The sequence below is a fragment of the Cervus elaphus genome, chromosome 1 (assembly GCF_910594005.1).
Source record: "Cervus elaphus chromosome 1, mCerEla1.1, whole genome shotgun sequence".
NCBI lineage: Eukaryota > Metazoa > Chordata > Mammalia > Artiodactyla > Cervidae > Cervus > Cervus elaphus.
In genome coordinates this window covers 75,717,335-75,740,156 of record NC_057815.1, presented here as the reverse complement: position 1 = coordinate 75,740,156, position 22,822 = coordinate 75,717,335, and the positions used below count along the sequence as shown (strand labels likewise).

At 33.9% G+C, this 22,822-nt stretch overlaps 1 protein-coding gene across 1 annotated transcript in view; it reads right to left on the bottom strand.

Moving 5' to 3' along the window:
* Positions 1 to 22,822, bottom strand: part of ELP4 (elongator acetyltransferase complex subunit 4) — a 227,412-nt gene that overhangs the window by 148,307 nt on the left and 56,283 nt on the right. The window contains exons 5-6 of the mRNA XM_043908655.1: positions 17,750 to 17,889; positions 2,939 to 3,023 (exon numbers count right to left, since the gene is read on the bottom strand). Coding sequence (XP_043764590.1) covers positions 2,939 to 3,023; positions 17,750 to 17,889 — 225 coding nt within the window. The remainder of the gene's footprint in view (positions 1 to 2,938; positions 3,024 to 17,749; positions 17,890 to 22,822) is intronic.

Genomic DNA, 22,822 nt, shown 5'->3' with positions numbered 1-22,822 from the left:
CTTCAAGGACCTACAGCACAATGACAATATGAAGGCTGTTGGGTCAGTTTCCTTTCCTGCTTGCCTTGAGGGTATGATGACAATATGATAGCATAGGTTTTGATCCTCAACAGTCCATAAAAAATGCTTTCTTTGTATTTCTGTATTGAATAAAATAATGTAGTATATGTTAGAAGTATAAATAAATTTCTGATGAGTTCCTGTGAAGTATCTGTGAAATATAACAGGTTATTGATTTTTCTGTATTACTTAGAAACTCGGCATTTAAACCAAATGGCAAGAGTAAGGTTCATATTCTCATCCCCAAACTTGCTATCTCATGATCTATAGCCTAAGTTAGATTCCTAGAAGAATGAGCACTCTGGAAAAAAAAATTTCCAAACAAAATCTATATATTAGAATGAAACCTGATGGTAAAAGGAGAGCAGCATCATATTGTGTACCCTGTCAACATTTCAGAAAGGTCAGCTGTATTTTAACCCACAGTCATCATTACCTACTACTGTTGGATCAAAAAGTTTACACCAGTTTATAACAAAATTGCTGTCAGGTGCAGAATCAGGACAGCCACAGTTTAGTGACTTTGACAGGTACACTGATATACACATATAGGAAGAATGAAAAGATTAAGCCAGAGAATGAATGAGTGATAGATATTTAAGTGAAGTAGGTATATAGCACATTCTGAGCATAATACTTAGCAGAGATAATACATTTATATTTTAAAAAATATGACAGTATTGTAAAAACAAAGGCTGAGTTACAAATTTCCTGTGTTGTTTGGAACATCTAATTCCTTGCTATACCATAAAATAATGGGGCATACTGCGAGGCATAATAAAATTTAAAAAATAAACTTTTGCTGATAGCTGAACAATAAATAAATTTATTCCTTAGAGAATATCTAAAATATTTAATCTGGTACTCTAAGCAAAAATCAATGTTCAAATTTCACTTTTTGTATTATTTCTTAGATATCTGAAAATGAAAAATAAAATTATGACAGGAATTTGTAAATGTTCCCACTCCAAATATCTTTACAGATAAGCTATAATACTTTACTTTTACCATTATTAATTATACAGTAGTATATAATATTCTATTCCTTAGTGTCCATCTGTTGACTCCAACTAGTTTATTTGCAAATGTAGTGACAGAGAAAGTAAGATGAAAATATCCTTTTAAAAAGTAGGATTTACTTTAGTGTCAGGATATTATCTTGACTCAGGAATAATATTTTTTGAAGTAGTGCCTGATAGATGTATTTTTGTGGCTTTTGGAAGTCATCTAAAGTTTCTGAGACAGATAAACAGTCTTGGTAATTTAGCAAATGATGTAATCCATAATTCAAAAATATACAAATTCATTAACTATATTTTAGTTCCAATAAAATAGGAAATATATTTATAATAACTTATTTGCATATTTAATTAAAATTATTTCTTAGCATTCCTGGTACTCACCATAAAAATGTATTTCTCAACCCTGTTTAATCTTTATGAAAGTTATAGAACCTCTGGTTCAGAGACCCAAACCAGTCTGTTGCCTATTAATGTTCATAAAATAAAATATCATTTATTTAAAATGGTGTTAATTCAAAGAAACAAGTAAGAAAAGCTTTTCATTCCACTCTAATAATAGGGTTCTTTGGATGTGTGTGTGTGTGTGTGTGTGTACACATACCTATATATGTAAGTATGAGGGTATTTATTATTGCCTTTGCTTTTCTTGCATTCTGTAAAATTTCTTGCTCTTAGAAGATGTGTCATCCTACAAGAGCAGCAGCTCTGCACAATGTACCACAGGAACTGTTATGACATGCCTGTTTCCATAGTTACCAGAGCGCGTGGGGAGAGGTGTCTGTCAGGGACCAATTTACCTCTCCAGACGGGCACTGCCACCAAAGAGAAGACATGGAGCCCATAAATCTTAGCTAGACCAAAAACGGAGCAACAATGACCAAAATAAAAGTGTAGTAAATACCAAGGGCTGTCACAAAAACTGTAACATACAAGAAAGACCATCTATAAATGAATATGTGCCTTACCATACACACATAAATATTTTTAACCTGCTATTAAACTGATGATCAAAAGAGATTCTAAAAGTATTTCTTTTACCATGGACGAAGTGTTAAATATAGCAATAAAGCTAAAGAATATTTAAAAATCTATGATACGAATTAAGAGCAAGTGTGGTTAATAATGCCAAAAATAAAAGACTTCTGGCTTTTTTGTCTTCTTCAACAAAAATAATGGTGCTCTGGAAATAATTCTGCTAAAATAATATAAATGAAATGCAAATCTTTTAGCAGCAATAGCAATTAAAATCACTGAGGAAGAATTGTGAAAGGCATGATATCTAGAAATAAAATTTCCCTCATTTTGTTCAAGTTAAACTAACCGGAACATTTTTAATGGTAGGAATCCAGAGGAAGTTTTTAAAAATAGAGCTACAGAGAAATAGTTAAGCTATAAAATATTTTAATGTAGCAAATAAAAAATGCATCTTTTATTCAATGAGACAACTCAAAGCATAATATAATAAATGAAACCTTGAAACTCATAATTCAAAATTAAGGCCTGACTGACATAACTATAAAAAATTAAGATAGAAAAATACAAGTCCCTCAAATTTAACAGTAATTTTCAAGCTATGTTATTTATTAATTCCAGGCACTACAAATACATATTTAAAAGTAATTCATGTTGACAATGCATATGAACATTTTCTGTGTATCCACTGAGAACTTAGCAAAAATTGAAAACGCACATTTATAGTCAAACTAAGGCTGCATGTGTTCTGCTTATTTACATCCTCTGTGTTTAGAAACAGCTTGCTCACTGTTGATTATTCTAAGCCCTTCTGGTTCTAGCCCTAGAGTTTAAAAACAACATTACATACATGATTATAAAAAGGTTTTGAAGTTTCTCAATACCTGGGGATTGGATCCATCAAATCCTTCCTCATAAATAATGTTCTGGATAAACTGGAGCAGCTTCATGTAGCCAGAGGTCAAAGAACTGTTGATAAGAAGTGGTTCAAATACATACATGGGCTTATTACACAGCAAATACAAACTGTAAGCTACAACATTAAATAATTAATTAAAAAACACACATTTATGAGGTTATACTTAAATATCAGATAAGCCAAAATAATATGAATAATTCTAAAATTAAAAGTCAATACATGCATGGAATAAGTTGCATTGCCCTATATTAACTAACTCAATGCTCTTGACATCATGGGAAGATAAAAATCTGTGGAGACTGAGATGACTTAATTTTATGTCAGGCTTAGTTACTACCAAGAAAATTAATGATTTAATGAAGCAACCTAAAAGATGAAGCCACTATAGCTTTTTAGGAGTAATCATGGATAATTAACACATAGTTAATAAACTGCTATGCCAAGTACACCTGAATCAACATCCTGATCACCTGAGCTTATCTTCCATCAAAGTTTTAATATTCTTAGAACAAAATTGCAAAAATAATACTAATTCAAAAACAATTTTTTAAGACAAATGAAGACAAGTGGATATAAACTCCACTTTTGTTTGTAAAAAGATGACAAAAATATATAAATTTAAGAGGATAAACTATTTCCTACATGAATATTAGCATTAATGTTACTATTTAAAAATATTTTACAAGTGCTATGAAACATTAAAAAAATTATTAAGAGTTAAGAAAATCTGCTTAAATACTAACTGAATTTAAGATTCTTCATGATGGACAACTTGTGTGCTATGTCTGAACATAAAATGAGACGATGATGAAATTCTGGACCATTGCAATTTCATAGAAACTGAAGTGCCTAAGACTGCAGAAGCTGTGGGTGATCTTAAAAATACAAAAGCATTTGCTTTACTGTGATCTTAAGTAAAGTGATCATATAGGTAGAAGTGCCTGCCATAGGAAAGACAAAAATATAATTTGCAGCATTCAGGTAACATTAAAGAATACTCTTAAGAAGCTAGGAAATGCAGCAAACCACTTAAATAAATGTGCACAAAATTAATGATAAGTGGTTTAGCAAAAATATATGCACATCTTTGTAAACATTTTATTGAATAGTCAAAGCCAGTCTAAAAGTACATCTCTAATAACAACAACAAAAGAAAACCAAGAGAAGAGAATGGTGTTCTGTGCAAAACAAGTACTACTCCAATCGAAGGATTTGGCAATACAATTATTTCTCATATACTTATTTCTCCATTTTCAATGAACATACAATGGATTACATGAAGGAGACATTTTTCTACTTTCCTGAGTGAGGAAATGTGTCTATAAATAATATTCCACAAGGACAATGACGTGACTATTTCGCATCTTAACACATATTTGTCCTGGCGAGTCCAACTTTCAGAACACAGTGTTCTTGTTTGAACACAACAGATTCAATTTCTATCTGGGTCAATTAGCTTCAGCAGCTACAATCTGCTCCAAGATTTTATTATGAAATGAATTCCAGCCAACCATTTGACGAAAGTCACTATGGGTTAAAGGAGGGTGGATCAAAAACATATCCAGTGTAGCCTAATCCACCAATAATGAATCTACCTAAGACCATTATTATTTCATATATTCAAAAAGTTTCTCATGTATTTTTCCTTCTGCCCTAAGTTGTTAGATAATAAAATCTGCCTCAAGTATTTGGTAGCAAATTTGGTGTCTAAACGCCCATTACTAAATACCACATACATAAATTATTTTTTTAGTTTTAGTTGCTACCATTTATCCGTTTCATCTTTTCACAGCTTGATAACTATAGTATATCTAAGATTCTCTTCAATGATATGGGGACAGTGGTTCTTCTGGTATGAGAACAAAAACAAGACATAAAGCCAAATATGCCTTAGTCTTTTTTCTTATTTTACACTAACAGTGATTAGATTATAACATAAATTCCTCCAAGCTTGTAAGATTTCTAGGAAAATAAACACTTTGATGAATGGGAAAAAAATCAATACATTTAGCTATATTAAGAATATTCATTTTTAGATACATAGGATTAGAACTTTTAAAACTTAACTAGTTTATATAATATTAACATTAAAATACTAAGTATTGTTAATCTTCATATTGACAAGTCCTTGTCAATAATATTTTATGGTAAGATATTTTTTACTGAAAATGAATATCTGTGTCATCTTAATTTTTTTTATTAAACCTCTTTAATTTTGAGGATGTTGCCTTTTTATTTGTTCAACAGTCTAGTAACTCATAAAACAGGAGTTGTCAAGAAGTAAATCCAGTTACAAATATGACCCAGTTACAATAATGACCTTCCTTATTAATGTTTCCAAACATTTAACAAGGTAGGTTATCATGGTGTGTACAACATATCCCACCGGCAGCACATTTCAAATCATGTATATTATTTTGCCTGATTTTCATAATTTTTGATAACTTTCATAGTAAAATTACCTATCATGAAATTCTACAATGTCTTTAAAACTACACTGCTGCCGCTGCTAAGTTGCTTCAGTTGTGTCTGACTCTGTGTGACCCCATAGACGGCAGCCCACAAGGCTCCCCGTCCTATAACAGTACAAAAATATTAAAAATTAGAATTTTAACTTTACCTTTAAAATATTAGGCATTTAAATTTTTCTTTAGTTAAAAAATTGTCCAGGTGCATTATGTATCTGCTATTACCATGCTGTCTGATAGGAATTTCTTTATACTAATATACAAATATGGACAAAAGGGGTCCAATTACCCAGTGTAAACCTATATGCTGATGCCCAAGTTAACATCTTTAAAAAGTTTATAAAAAACATGAGACTTTCATGCCTTATCAATGTCCCTCCTCCCCCAATTTTCAGCAATAGGTCCAATGGATATTTGCATCAGAGAACTGTAATTTATATCAACAAATGGCATTAGTTTTCCTGTGAAAGGTAATTTTTGTCATTTAATCTCATCAAAAAAGATAAAAAACACTACTGTAAAAAAAATCAGATGTATATCTAGAAAATAAATCTGGTAATCAGATAATAAATAATAGATAATTACCTTGCACCTTCTCAAACAATGAACAAAGGAATACTACAGAGGTCTTAATGTGCTCAAAGAATAAATGTACCAACAACAAAAAAGCTTAGGTAACAGGAGATAAGATTTTATCTGTGAAAAAACATTACGAAAATAAAATCAGTATATGTGAAATTAACTAATTGATAAGTGAAAAGCTAACTCTTAGACAATAAATATATCAACTGGCAAAGTATCTGGCACATTAAATACTCAAAAACCTTTTGCATCACTGTCACAACATTTGATCATTATGGTAACTTTGTGAGGTAAATACAACCATTAAACTCCATTTTATGGTTGAGAAAGTTAAGACCCGTTAGAGACTAAGTAATTTGACCATGGTTATACAACAATTAAGTAACAGAAGTGGCACCTAAAATTCAAGTTTTCTAAAACTTCAAGTTCTTTTGGTTAAACTAGAGTGAGGTCCAGATTCAATGAAAAGTCTCTGGGTGCAAATACACAAATGTGGCTCAGATGAGGTTTGAACATGGCTCAATTTAACACAGTCAAAGTATTCAGGTATATGGTCATATATATGAGTGTGCCTACTCAATCGTGTCTGCCTTCTTGTGACCACATGGACTATAGCATGCTAGGCTCCATGGGATTCACCAGGCAAGAATACTGGAATGGGTTGCCATTTCCTTCTCCAGGGGATCTTCCGACCCAGGGATCCAGCCCACGTCTCCTGTGGCTCCTGCAATGGCAGGCAGATTCTTTACCACTGAGCCACCTGTCATAGGAAGGTATTTTTCTTTTAGTTGCATTGGTGAGAACTTCACCAATAGATAGGCCTTGTATTAACTCGATGTATGGTTTATAAAGAAAATTCAATATTGAAAAGCACAGAATCACAAATACAGAAACTAGGTACCAGTATAGCACAGTGGAGAGTGTGCTCAAGATCTGGGTTCCAGTTCTATCTGTACCAGCAACTGTAGCAAACATGTGATTTGAGGCAAATTCTTTAATTTTTCTGTTCTGAACTTAGAAATTTTCTCATCTGTAAACCAAAGGAGCATACTAGATAATCTCTGTGGTCCATTATGACTTAAAATTATATGATTCAAGGATTAATTTTCCTTTATATTTTAAGAATGACTTTTCTCATTAAAATGATTCAGTGTTGGCTTTTTAAAAGCCGACTTCTTATGCATTTAAATATTGATGTTAACTACTTCTTAGGAAGAGAAACTAATAACTACCAATTATGATTGACTTAAAGTAAAGATGAAGCATTTTTGATATTATGCAAATCACTGAGAAATATAATTTGTATTACCAAAAATCTATTTACACATATATTTCAGGTATTCATCTATGACAAAGGGTGAGACATACTTGTAAGGCTGTAGGCACAATATCAAATGTTTCAACTAACTGTGTAAAATAGTTTGCTGAGCTCAAGTTATATTAGCATACAATTTGTATGTGGCTATAAAGACTGTGAAGTCTATTCACAAGTAATTTTCAAGTTAAAAATTCCATTATTATTACATTGAAGGATGTCATTTATTGATTTTTCTTTTCAGATGCTTTTCCCCTAAGGACATCAAGTTTGATTCTCTTCACCATGGATACTCAATTAAGAGAACATAAAGGGACCAGGAATGTGTTAAGGGCACAAAGGTGGGCTGTGGCCAGCACAGACCTCTGGACCACAGCTGGGAAAGTACTAAGATCATGAAGATAGAAGAACTGTATGCATCTTGAAGCAATCCACTGACTGACAGGGACACTGTTGAGAATGGTTATGATCTTTCATGAAAAATAATTCAGTTCACTTACTTTGATTTCCATTAATTATGGATGCAAAAAAGTCACTAGATTATCTCCTTCTACACATCTTTACTGCTGTCATCTCTCCAACTTTGTGTCATTACTCATCTTTCAAACACCCTGACCTTTCAGTTTCTTGACCTCCTCTCCTCCAAAAATCTTGTCTCCATTCAACCTACAATACCCATTTCCATGGTCATACCTTAGATCTTGTCATCATCAATAACTGCTATCCTTGTATAATCTCAGTCCATACACTCTCCTCCTTACAACCACCACTTTCTGCCTTTTCACTCAGAGTACCATTTAACTAGAAGAGTAGTTTTGCTGAGAAAGTGAGAAGAAGCAAGAGAAGGGCAAGGAAGTGAAGACTGAAGCTGACCATGGATCAAGATGGTTCATTAGCTGAAAGAGTGTATCAAGGCGGGTGAGAGACAGCAGCCAACCGTACAGTGGTCTCAGTCAAGTCAAATGCTCGCATGGGGCTCCTGCATAGTTTATTTATTTTATACATAGTAGTGTGTACTTTTTAATCCCCTATCCTTATCCTGCCCCTTCTCCCTTCCCCTCCCAACTAGTTTGTTCTCTGTATCTGTGAGTCTGTTGCTTCTTTGCTTTATTTATTCATTTCATTTTTTAGATTCCATGCATAAGTGATAACATAGTATTTGTCTTTCTCTGACTTATTTCACTAAGCATAATACTCTCCAGGTCCATCCATGATGTTGCAAATGGCAAAAGTCCATTTTTCAATGACTAAGTAATACTTCATTGTATATGTATATCACATCTTCTTTATCTGCTCATCTGTTAATGGACATTTAGCTTGCTTTCATATCTTGGTTATTGGAAATAATCCCACTATGTAGATTGAGATGCATGTATCTTTTTGTTTACACGTATCTTAACAAGTGTTTTCACTTGTTAAGTCTTTTAATAGTACGTCTTTTAATAAGTTACTTTCAGGAGTGAGCTAAGTAATGTGGAAGGCACAATGAACATGACCACTGTTCATCTTTGGGCCTATACATAAGGAGAAATTGAACTCCAAATGTATTTTTCTCAAAGGAAAGAATGGGATAGGGAAAAGAGAGCTGACTGTCCAGATTGAAAAATTGGCTGAAGCAGTTTTATTTTTTTCCCAAGAAGAAATAATTTTACTGATTACTGTAAATGGTATGATGGCAACAATGATAATGTACACTCTCACTTGTGACATACTTTCCTAGAATTGTTTTAACAATGCACACTTGTACAATTAACATGAGTGACATTTGTTTCTCCACACTACCTTTAACACAATGCATTATCATTTTAAATGTTTAATAGCTGAAAAAATGGTATCTCTTTGGTTTTTGCTTACATTTCTTTGATTACTAGTTAACCTTATTAGCTATTTCTGTAACTTTTTGAGAACAGCCTCTTGATTTCTTCTGCCCATTTTGTATTAGGGCACTCAACTTGTTCTTACTAATTTAAAAATGGTTTTAATTTACTAAATCTAAGTATATATACATCTATACACACATATATTTGTACTTTTAAAAATTCTGAAAAATCTCAAATTTATAGAAAAGTTGTATACATAAAACAAAAATCTTTATTTTCTGTTTCACTAGAGAATAAGTTGCTGACATGATGACATGATATTCTCTGTTTCACTAGAGAATAAGTTGCTGACATGATGACTTCTTAATAATTTGGGGTATGATTCCTACAAACAAAAACATTCCCCTATATAACAATAATATAGCCATCTGACTTAGGATATTGATATAATTAGGAAATGGATACTACCATCAAAATCTTCAGATTCCATTCAAGTTTTTCCACCTGTGCTAGTATCATCCTTCATTGCAAAAGGATTGAAATCAGAATCACGGGTTACATTCAAATTGTTTGCTATTTCCCCACTCCAAGATTTTAAGACACTCTCTTTAATTTTCTTCTATTACTTTTATAATTTAATTTACTGTGTTTAAATCTTTAACTCTTTGGAAATATAATTTGATGTGAGATATAAAGATTTCATTATATTATCCCCAAAGGGTTAGACTTTATTCACTTATTTGAAATCCCTTTCCTTTATGAAAAAAATGTTTTCATCATAAAAATTCAAACATACAAAACATAGAAGAGATAGAAAAAAAAAACCCAAATTCACCACTCAAAGGCAAACAATGTTATCAAAATGATCAACGTTCTTTCAGATACTGCTCTATATCAATCCCTCTTTCTTTACTGAGAAAAATTACTGTGGGATGTTAGGAAGCATGCTGATAAAAATGTTTGATTCTGAAGAGTATGTTACCAATAAACATACATAAGCAGAGTTATTATAACTACTTATTTAATTCTGGCATTTCACTCATAGTCTTTCCAATACTGATGTATATATACTGAATCTCACAGTGTAAGATGAGGATTTAGCTTCCAGTCTTTCATGAGTTTTTTCGATCAAATATCACTAAGTGTATTTAAGAACCTAAATTAATGTGTACTGAATTTCTGTTAGAAAAGAATTTCAGAAAAGCGAATTAAAATTTTGTGTAAACGGGATTGCTGTTGCTGTTTAGTCACCAAGTCGTGTCTGACTCTTTGCAACCCTACAGACTATAGCCCATCAGGCTCCTCTGGCCATGGGATTTTCCAGGCAAGAATACTGGAGTGGGCTGCAGTCCTTCTCCAGGGGATCTTCCTGACCCAGGTATCGAACCCATGTCTCTTTCATTGGCAGGCAGAGTCTCTACCATCAAGCCACCTGGGAAGCCCTATATATGCCCTAAGGGAAGTCCAGGGAATATAGAAATGGCTTCTATCTATATCCCTTCATGAATAAATTTTTAAAAGCATGGTATGGCGGCTGCCTATCTCTCTGAACTCATCTTCCTGTAACACTTGCTATCACTCACACTATTTCAACAACTAGGCCTTTCAGGTACTTGAAAACACCAATTACTTTCCTTTCCTAGTACACCTGCTGTCGCCTATGTCAAGAACACTTCTTGGCTTAGTGCTCTCTGTAAGACCACTTTTTTCTTCTTAGGATATTTTTTCAAGTCTCATGTTCAGGTCTTCAGAAAGGCCTCATCCCTAACACAACACAAAGTTCATTCCCCTCCTCAATGTATGGAGAGTGTTCTTTGTCTTTATACTACTTATCACAATTCATAATGAGATCTTTACCTGTTTACTTGTTTCTTTTTAGCTCACGGCATGTGTGATCTAAGTTCCCTGACCAGTGATTGAACCTGCGCCTCCTGTGCTGGAAGTGTGGTCTTAATCACTGGACCACCAGTGAAGTCCCTTCTTGTTTTATTAATTCTTTTTTTAATTGTACTTTCTTATTCTAAAAAAAATTTTTTTTTAATTGTGCTTTCTTAAGCTATAAATGGTCAAGGATAACAGTTTACTACAATAAACCTAGAGCTTAACATGATTCTAGGCTCATAAAAGCTAGGCTCAGGAGCATACAAGGTATTCACTCCAGAGAAGGTGTTCAATAAATATTGTTAGATATATGCTTATGCTTACTTACATCTGTAAATGGAACAATCCTAGTTCTCATGTCTAAAAGCATTCTTGATATTCCCTTTACTCTTTCCACAACCACAATGATATCAAAGAGATCAGAGGGGCAGCAAGGAACCAAATTAGGTAAGGACATGTAGACCTTATGGATCTCTGTTTGCATATAGGTTTTTTATTCTGAGTGAGATGGGATGTCATTAAAGGTTTGAGCCAGAGCAGTGATAAGTGCTGACTAACGCTGTAAAACTGTACTGTCTAATAAGACAGTACTTGTCACACACGGAATGCGAAGTCAAGTGGGCCTTAGGAAGCATCATTATGAACAAAGCTAGTGGAGGTGATGGAATTTCAGGCTATTTCAAATCCTAAAAGGTGATGCTGTGAAAGTGCTGCACTCAATATGCCAGCAAATTTAGAAAACTCAGCAGTGGCCACAGGACTGGAAAAGGTCCGTTTTCATTCCCATCCCAAAGAAAGGCAAAGGCAAATCCAAAGAATGTTCAAACTACAGCACAATTGCACTCATCTCACACACTGGTAAAGTAATGCTCAAAATTCTTTAAGTCAGGCTTCAAAAGTACATGAACCGTGAACTTCCAGACATTCGAGCTGGATTTAGAAAAGGCAGAGAAACCAGAGAACAAATTGCCAACATCTGTTGGATCATCAAAAAAGCAAGAGAGTTCCAGAAAAACATCTACTTTTGCTTTATTGACTACGCCAAAGCCTTTGACTGTGTGGATCACAACAAACTGTGGAAAATTCTTCAAGAGATGGGTATACCAGACCACCTGACCTGCCTCCTGAGAAATCTGTAGGCAGTCAAGAAGCAACAGTTAGAACTGGACATGGAACAACAGACTGGTTCCAAATTGGGAAAGGAGTATGTCAAGGCTGTATATTGTCACCCTGCTTATTTAACTTATATGCAGAGTATATCATGCGAAATGCTGGACTGGATGAAACACAAGCTAGAATCAAGATTTCCAAGAGAAATATCAATAACCTCAGATATGCAGATGATACCACCCTTAAGGCAGAAAGTGAAGAAGAACTAAAGAGCCTCTTGATGAAAGTGAAACAGTGAAAAAGTTGGCTTAAAACTCAACATTCTGAAAACTAAGATCATGGCATCTGGTCCCATCAATTCATGGGAAATAGATGGGGAAACAATGAAAACAGTGAGAGACTTTATTTTCCTGGGCTCCAAAATCACTGCAGATGGTGACTGCAGCCATGAAATTAAAAGGTGCTTGCTCCTTGGAAGAAAACTTATAACCAAACTAGACAGCATATTAAAACACAGAGACATTACCTTGCCGGCAAAGGTCCATCCAGTCAAAGCTATGTTTTTTCCAGTAGTCATGTATGGATGTGAGAATTGGACTACAAAGAAAGCTGAGGGCCAAAGAATTGATGCTTTTGAACTGTTGTGTTGGAGAAGACTCTTGAGAGTCCCTTGGACTGCAAGGAGATCCAGCCAGTCCATCCTAAAGGAAATCAGTCCTGAATATTCTTTGGAAGGACTGATGCTGAAGCTGAAACTCCAATACTTTGGCCACCTGATGGGACAAACTGACTCATGAGAAAAGATCCTGATGCTGGGAAAGATTGAAGGCAGGAGGAGAAGGGGATGACAGAGGAGGAGATGGTTGGATGGCATCATGTCGATGGGCATGAATTTGAGCAAGCTCTGGGAGTTGGTGATGGACAGGGAAGGCTGGCGTGCTGCAGTCCACAGGTTGCAAAGAGCTGGACATAACTGAGCAACTGAACTGAAGTCACACATAGCTACTTACACTTAAATTAATAAAATAAAACAAAAATTTCAGTGTAATATTGAAAATATTCATTATTAGTTGCATGTGGCTTGTGGCTGCTATTTTGGACAGTACAGGCATAGAAAACTTCCATCCTTGAAGAAAGTGCTATTGGACAGTGCTACATAAAAAAGTTTATGAGGGCTGCTTTGGACAAAAATAGGAGCCACCAAAAAGCAGGGAGCAGGATTAATTAGGAGGCTATGCCAAGAGTCCTTGCAAGAAATATGGGTGACTTAGGTTTAGCATGGTGGAGGTAAGGGATGCAAGAAGTGATCAGGATCTGGATATACTGAAGACACAGTTGACAGGATTTACTGATAGACTGAATATAGGGAGTGAGACAGAGAAAGGAGACAAGGGTCAACAATTGCTTTATTGAAGGAAGACCAGAAATATGAAAGAAAATACATAAAATACATAAATAAGAGAGAGTACATCTATGGGCAAGATGACTGGGATTAGGAATGTGGGAATAAGGGGGATGATAACAAAACAACCAATGAAAATAGCATGCTAGAATGCTAGAATGATCAATTAAATTCCATGTATCCAAAGGCCCCACTGAAGAACAGAAAGAAGAAAGAAAGGTAAACATATAAGCAAGTTATTTCTCTTCATTGGTCAAAATCTTTTAACTTTAATTATATCACCAGCAGATAAACAGGTAGATAAAATTCCTCCTCACACTTATATCTCTGCTTTTCCTTAGCTCTGAGATTTGTATCATTATATCATTTTTTATATATCCTTTGAATAGAGTATAGTCTACTTCTGTAACTTTATGACTCTGTTATGAACTTTTAATCTCACCTAGAAGCTCTCTTCCAAAATCCCTTTTTCGTGAGTAAATTTTCTACTTATAATTTCTAAATATACTGTGGTTCTCTGCTTCTCAATCTAAGAAAAAAATCTGTATTTTTGAAATAAAATATACTCTTATATGGCTATGTTTCAGTTATTGGTTTCATCCCACTAAATCTCTGCGCTAAGAATAAGACTATAGTTAATTTGAGTTGTAACTATATTTTATGCTTTGATTCACTAATTCATTGACTATCAACTTAATACTTGTGTCCTAGATTCAGACAATAAATAGATGAAAAAAATTATAACTTTTCCTCAAGGATTTCCAAAGCTTGGCGGGAACATAAGAATGTAGACAAGACAAATAGTTAAGTGTAATGAAATTAGTGTTTTGACAAAAGTACGAACAAAGGAATATTAGTAGGAACATATGGGGAACACAGCTACGATTTGTCTAGGAAAATACTACAGAGGTTTATATGGAAGTTTCATTTACTATGGTAAAGAGACTTTGCAGGATAAGGAAAATGAAATGACTTCTAAAATTGTAAATAATATTCCTACCCACTTTCCACTGTTTTTCTCTTAGAAATTTTCCCAGAAAGATAACTAGTTCTCTTAGAATTCAGTTCATTCTAGTTAATACAAAACTTTTAGCTACTACTAGCTATTGTTAGCATAGATATATAAAAGTAAAATCTTGGAGACTAGAAGTCCAGGATCATGGTGCCAGCAGGGTTTGTGTCTGGTGAGAGCCAGGGTTAGTGTTGGGTTGCAGATGGTTACCTTCTCGCTGTGAGCTCACATGGCTTTTCCTGGGTGTTTACTCAAGGAGAGAGTGGAGAACTCAGTGTCTCTCCTTTTTTAAGGTCACCATTCTATCACACCAGGGCCCCACCCTCAAGACCTCATCTAAGTGAGTGAAAGTTGCTCAGTCGTGTCTCACTCTTTGCGACCCCATGGACTATACAGTCCACGGAATTCTCCAGGCCAGAATACTGGAATGGGTAGCCTTTCCCTTCTCCACAGAATCTTGCCAACCCAGGGATCGAACCTATGTCTCATCTAACTAACTCCCAAATGCCCTATCCCTAAATTTTGGGGATTAGGGTTTCAACATATGAATTTGGAGGGGGGGTGGATGGGATGAATACTAATCAGTCTGTAACAGTAGGTTAAGCAGTATGTCAGTAGATTCATGAATAAATAATAAAGAATGACAATATCTTTCTAGTAGGGAAAAAGAACTGTGCTTGGACATACCTATTAGCAAAGCTTAACTCAAAACAACATCAAATTAAAAAAAAATTGTAAACTATTTTAGAATTATTCTCAAAATCAGTTTTTCTATTGTTTTATGTTTGAGATGATCAGATTTATAACAGTAAAATATCAAAACAAAATTTTCCAGGCAATATTATTGTAATACATTTCAAGATTCTACAACCAGGCTTTAATTTGAAAGTTTAAACTGTAGGTATGAACATTTTCCATTGGCAAATATACCAGTAATTTTAGTCATTACAGATTTCAAATGACCTTCAGTTCTTCTTACTTTAAAAAAAAAACTTTATAGGTTTCAACAGTGCCTTTAGAAATTATAAAATTATATATTATATCCTCATACATGATAGACACAGCCATATCCTCTCGTCTTAATTACAGGAAAAGTATGGACAAGTGTAAGGCTTAGCTTTATTGTTTTATAAATGAACCAGTAAAGTTCATTTTAGTGAAATGAGCACACGCTTTTCATAAAATAAATCTCACATGGTAAAGTACCCATTTTCAAAATTAATTTAATTACATGTTTAAAGTTTAATTACATTTAATTAAGCATTTAAGTTTAATATGAAATAAATGAATTATCAGTTAACTACTATGAAATGAAATATTGCCTTGATAATTAAAATCTATAAATTTTTCTGTTCCATGTAAAACTGTTAGTTCTCAAAAACATTCTTAAAATATATTTAAAAAATTACATTCCCATATCTAATCAAGGCATAATTTTTCTGGTGCCCAGCTTCTTGTTGGGTTATACATTTACTGCAGCAGTAAATGGAGACAGCCTGGTAAAGAAAAGAGAGCAGAAGGTTTTGGATACTTGGGTTTGGTGTCAGCTTTACTCACTCACAGACTAAAATAGTGGTAAAGCTGCTCAGTGTCTCTGACCTCAAGTTTCCTACAAAGTGGAGATAATACTGCTTCTCTTGTAGGGTTGTTTGGAGGATAAATGAGATAGCCCATGGTCTAATGCCTGGAACACTACCTGATATTGATCAGGTTAATTGACAAATGTTAATTTCCCATCACTTTAGTTGCTAAGTGAATGAAAACCACTTTGTATTTTCTGGCTTAAAAGGTTTCATCTTTAATTTTTTTAAATTAGAAAAGTAACACTATATCTCTTTACATGTATTTACATCATAATTAATGTACATTTTTTTATTTCCCTAAGCACTCCATGAATGGAGACAGTATAGCATTACTGCTAAGAGAGATTTTTAGTTTTTGTGCTGCCGAAGCGAGCACTAAGAGAGATTTTTAAATCAGAAAGAACTGACTTTGAATCTGGGTTTTATAATTTACTTTTTGAGAAATCATGGAGACACTATTTTAATCTGTTCCTCAAGTATGTGTATATGTATGTCTGGTTCAGTGTTGACAAAAATTAGAAACTAGTATAATCAATAAAATCAAATAAATGAAATAGTTTTCACTAAACTCTCAGGCAGTATTTCTGGGAAAGAGACCCTAGATTTTTAAATCATAAATCAACATTTAATAACTCATTTCATTTTGAAAATAATGGTTTTACAGTGTAAAGGAAAACAACCTATTCTGTGAGGCAACAACCTATTCTGTGAGGCAACAATCTATTCTGTGAAAACCTTCCCTTGATTCAACTGCAATATGAATTAAAATTATTTCTTTATTTAAAAGTATTTCTTTATTGTTGTTCTGTTGCTCAGTCGTGTCTGACTCTTTGTGACCCCATGGACTGCAGCATGCAGGCTTCCCTGTCCTTCACCATCTCCTGGAGCTTGCTCAAACTCATGTCCATTGAATTGGTAATGCCATCCAACCATCTCATCCTCTGTAACCCCTTCTCCTCTTGCCTTCAGTCTTTCCCAGCATCAGGGTCTTTTCTAATGAGTCAACTCTTCACATCAGGCAGCCAAAGTATTGAAGTTTCAGCTTCAGCATCAGTTCCTCCAATGAATATTCAGGATTAATCTCCTTTAGGACTGACTGGTTTGATCTCCTTACAGTCCCAACACTTTAGAAATTATTCAATGTCAAGTCTTTAATTTTCAGAGTTTTGCCTTAATAAAGTTAGTAGCAGTATGAATACATTGCGTTGGTTTATTATGTATCAAAAACATGGAGCAACAGCATGATTTTATACCATTTTCACTGCTATTATTATCAATAAGCAATATTTATGTATCTTGTGCATTTAGGGCTGAAGGATCCTATTACTGAATTATTTCACATTTTATTGAAAATAAACAGTAGTTATTATAAATTTGGTATCCAGATTTGTCAAGTTGCAAATTAAAGAGTAATGGTAGGTCCAACAGTTACAGGACTACAAAAATCACATATAATGAAATAACATAAAATATTAAGGTTACATATTACCTAGAAAACTAACATTTATCAGGATTTGTTCCTTTAAATAGGCATTCTTTCAAAGACTGTGGTAAAAATGTATTTTACTAACCTTTGAAATCAGAATTGAAATCACTAACTTACCAGGGTTCTACATTAAAAGTTGATGATATTTTTTCTGGGAGAAAAAATCCATGCCACTTTGAGGTCTCAATGAGTTCTTGTGGTATCCTTTTTGATATATCATAATAGTGACCAAATCTTGAAGATGATACTGGTCCAGCCTGATAAGAAAGCCCACACTGGTTGTTAAAAATTTCTTTTCTTTAAACTGTAATTTATTTATCTTACATTCAGCAAAATACTGATATACTTATGCATTTTAATGAAAATATGGAAGAACTGATATATATATATATATAGATTTATTAAATTTCAAAGAAGCATGCAACAATCTTTGTTATTGTAAACTATTTATAGTTAGAGATCAAACTTTACATCTCTCATGTATCTTCACTCTCGGTGGTTCCCTAAGTTTAATATGAAATTAACCATCTCTTTGCTTTTTTGTGGGGGGGAACTTCCCTGATAGCTCAGTTGGTAAAGAATCTGCCTGCAATGCAGGAGACCCCAGTTTGATTCCTGGGTTGGGAAGATCCCTGGAGAAGGGATAGGCTGCCCACCTGTGTTCAAGGGCTTCCCTGGTGGCTCAGCTGGTAAAGAATCTGCCTGCAGTGTGGGAGACCTGGGTTCAATCCCTGGGTTGGGAAAATCCCCTGGAGAAGGGAAAGGCTACCCACTCCAGCATTCTGGCCTGGAGAACTCCAGTCCATGGACTCGCAGAGTCGGCAACGACTGAGCAACTTTCACTTGCTTTCGCCTTACTTTTTTTTTTTTACCATACCTTCCTCAGCTCAAAAATTTTATATACGTAACTCAATTAATGTTTAAGGCTTCAAGTTTTAATAATAAAATAAATTTACAGTTTAGAAAACTTAAGCCAAATTAATTCACTGAAGAGGGGTCCAAAAGAAACTCGTTATTTATATACATTAAACTGAGCATCATATTAAAACTAAATTCTCATAAGACCATGTGTATATATAGTATTCAAAACTTCTTACAAATAAAGTTAAGCTTACTGTATAAAATATATTGAGGTATTCCAGATAGGAAGACGGCACATGATAAAGTGGGAAAATGTATACAAGCTCTCTTAGTGAAATCAGAAATTTGGCATATTCATTATTAGTTCATTGATAATTCCTCTTTTGTGCCCTCCACTAACAATTTCTCCTGACAATTCTTTCTTAGAGGAAACTTTAATAACTACTGATGCTGAATTTAATTACACAGGACAGCTGAACCCTAGTAATATAACATTAATATCATACTGATTTGAATGGGCTCTGGGCTGATTTCTTTCAGTCAGCACATTCGAAATATATCTCTATCCAAATATACCTTTATCCAAAGTTGAACTACTAACAGACTCTGCATGGCAATAGTTTCTAATAAAATCTCTGATCTTTATTTACTTAATTTTCACGGTCTTAAATACTACAAAACACAAAAATTTCAGAACACTCAACAAAACTAGGTTAATATTTATGGAAACTGAGGAACTGTACAGAGTAGGTTCTTAATTTATTTTACTAAGTAAGTGACACTTTTGTAATTCAGAGAAGAAATAGACATTCACTTGCCACTAGGTGTTTGCATTTTAAGACTTCAGGAATTCATATTAAATTAAATCCCTACAAACATCAAATTATATAGTAATACAGAATTTAAAAAAATTAAAGTCTAGTAGAAACACTATTCTCAGATTCAGAGTCTGGGGGTTTGTCATTCATTTGATATATAGAATAGCTCTTCATTCCTCCATAAGGTATTATTTGTTTTCATTAATAAAAGAGACCTATCAATTGGCTTAATCTAATCTTTTCAATACAAAATATATTCTGATGTATGGTTTCAAAAACATGATTTATCCATTTGCCACGAAATTGCTAACAAGTACATTATGTCACATTAAAATTTGTTTCTTAAAAAGAGGGTGTAAGGTTTTTAAATGTAAAGTTATTAGTCTAAAGCAATTTAAACAAGGTCTGTTCTTTGGCCTATAATCTATTCTTTATCCGGATTATGGTTCAAAATGTTTTTACTGCAATCTCTGCTAGAGCTCATCTTTTTATTGTGTAAGTCCAAGCCCCCTTAATGTTTTAGAAAGGCCTTGACTAACTGAACTTTGATCTGATGTCTTCATTGAGAAAAACACCAGGTTGCCCATTTCAGATGCAAATCCCCCTAAGGCCCAATAGAATTTAGTAAAGACAGCAAAAAAGAAGAAACAAGAAGTTTCCAGGATCCTCTTTGAGAATCCTGGGGCACACTGGTGTCCTTAATCCACACTGCTGCATGGATTAAGGTAGGTGATAACCTTTCCTGATTCAAAAGAATAAGCGGAGTGCCTACAAACTGGGTGGAGACTAGGATTTGGTAATAATAAAACACCATGCAATAAAAGCCTGGTCTATGTCAGAAGCCTCTGAAAAGGCCTCAATGTACCACATTCCCAGGCCTAGTAGGGAAGCTTGCAAAAGCCTACCTGAATCAAATAAGCATGAATAATCTATTTTAGCGGACTGGCCATGGGGAGAGAGAAAGAAAGAGACTTTTCGCCTCTTTTAAGTTAATAAATTTATTAGTGGACTGAAGGTTCTTGAAGTCCTATGCACTCTGAGAAATATGCTAAATTGCCAAGAAGCAAAGTATGCTTTTTAAGTTGCCGTCTCTATCAATGTTTCTAATGATAATATTAATGTCATCGAAATCTGAGATTTGGGATGAATCAAGGAGAAAATTGATTTCATGCTGTGACAGTCTACACACAGAACACAAATAATTCATCAAAATGTAAAAATTTATTTGGAAAATTTTAAAATTACAATTAAATTATTACTTTTTTTTAGAAATTAAGATTAGATATGGCAACTAAAATATTTATAGGGTAGACATTAAACATTTAATCAATGATGCAAAACTTTAATGCTGCAATAAAAATGAAAAATAAATACACTCTTACAGGAAAAACAATTTTGCAATTTTTTTCTACCCAAGACACAGAGTGTTAACGTATCATCAGATGATTGAAATGCTGTGAAATCTTCTGAGGTCTAGAATTGTAAAATAAAGACTTAAAACATTTCCTTTTAAAAAGGTCACTGAATGCTTTAAATCTAATAATAATAATGGTAATCCATGAAAAACTATCAACTTCCTGAAACAATAAATGCACTGAAAAAATTGAACTATCATCAATAACTATTCCAATCAATAACTATTTACTCAGTTTGGTATAGTTTTACATAATGAACACTTAATTCACATTCATAAACTACCCTTTAACTTCGTCAGCTGTGGAAGAGAGTAAAATGGAATGGTTCAATAAAAATTTCTATGCTAAAGGTTTCCAAGAGGAACAACAAAACAATACCCTCCCTCACCATGAATATGTCAGAAAGAAAGCAAAAATTCAGACAAGAGCTGCACCAGAAAAAAAACAGTCCAAACAAGACATTTTCTTAGTGTTATCATTTCTTGTTTCTCAGTACAGCATAACAGAAAGCAAGAATCCAAACGGTTATAAACCATTTTCAGCATCAGTTCAATCATTAGAAACCAGAGTGAATAATAACAATTTCACCAGACTATTATAAGAATCTAATGAAATACTGGAAATGAATATCTTGTAAATTATCAAGCAATTAATAATAATAAATATTATTAATTGTTATTATTGTGTTATGATTCAGTAGAGAATCATAAGATCCATCACTATATTTTGCCATTACACTGCTCTATTGGAAAAATGGTATTTGTTGTCATCTAAAACATGTATATATCTATCACTGGACTGTTGTAGCTGAACTACTAAGATGAAAAGCCAAAGCGTAATGAGGATTTAATATAATAGAGATCTAACATGCTGTTATAAATTGCTGGAGCCATTCTAAGCCTTGGTAGTAGAGCTCTACAGTATTAAACAAATTAGGTCTCAGAATAGGCTGTAGGCCATCATCCTTGGAAGGGCATGGGGCCTCCTTGGTGGCTCAGGCAGTACAGAGGATGCCTATAATCCAGGAGATCTGGGTTTGATCCCTGGGTCAGAAAGATTCCCTGGAGAAGGGAATGACAACCCACTCCAGTATTTATTCTTGCCTAAAGAACTCCAGGGAGAGAGGAGCCTGGCAGGCTACAGTCTATGGATTTGCAAAGGTGGACACAACTAAGCAACTAACACTTTTTCACTTTTATCAATCCTTGGTGTGAACAGGGAACAAGGTTTGGTTTAATGATTCAACAGAAAGAAGGACACATGTCCACCCAGGAGAGAAAATCAAAATCACAGGATGAAGCAAAGTTGGCATCTACAAACTATACACTCCTCCAGTGGGAAGAAGCACTACTTTATGCTTTACTGAGCTACTGTTATTTTTTCAAGTGTACATATTCTTATCCTTTTTTGCATTCCCTAGATAGGAATAGGACTACATTCTTAGGATTGAGAGATATTATGTTAAAAGGCATCTCTGAAAATCAACAGAATGCCTTTCTGTTACATTATGTTTTGGACTACTTGACTAAACTTTACTCATAATAGTATTAACTATATTTTATCTCAAGTAAAATACAGAAAATCGGGGTTTTACTGTTGTTTTTAAATTGATAATGGCAAGATAAGGTCTGGATTTATAAAGCAGATAATGACAGGTGATCATCAAAGTTTATCAGTCTTGTACAAAGTTTCTGTGACAGGTAAATATACAGGCCAGTGACATTTCAAAGAAAAGCAAAGAAGTCAGAAGATGATTCTATTTTCTAAACTTGACAGAACTTGCTTTAAATACTAGTAAACGAAAGCTTGTCCACCGAGTGTAAATTCAAAATAAGCTGCTACTTGGTGTGTACTCATTAATGCAACTTAACTCATTTAATTCACACACCAAATAATTCATTCACTTGTGTATTCAACAAACAACTATTGAGCACCTATTATAGATCAGGAAAACAAAATAGTCAAAGTCTTTCTCCCACTGACTCACACTCTAGTCAGAGGAGATGGATGACACATTATATGCTAAGTGATGATAGGTTCTCTGAAGAAAAATATGGTGGTGAAAGGGTATGGGAGAGTGGTTTTATTTTATATAG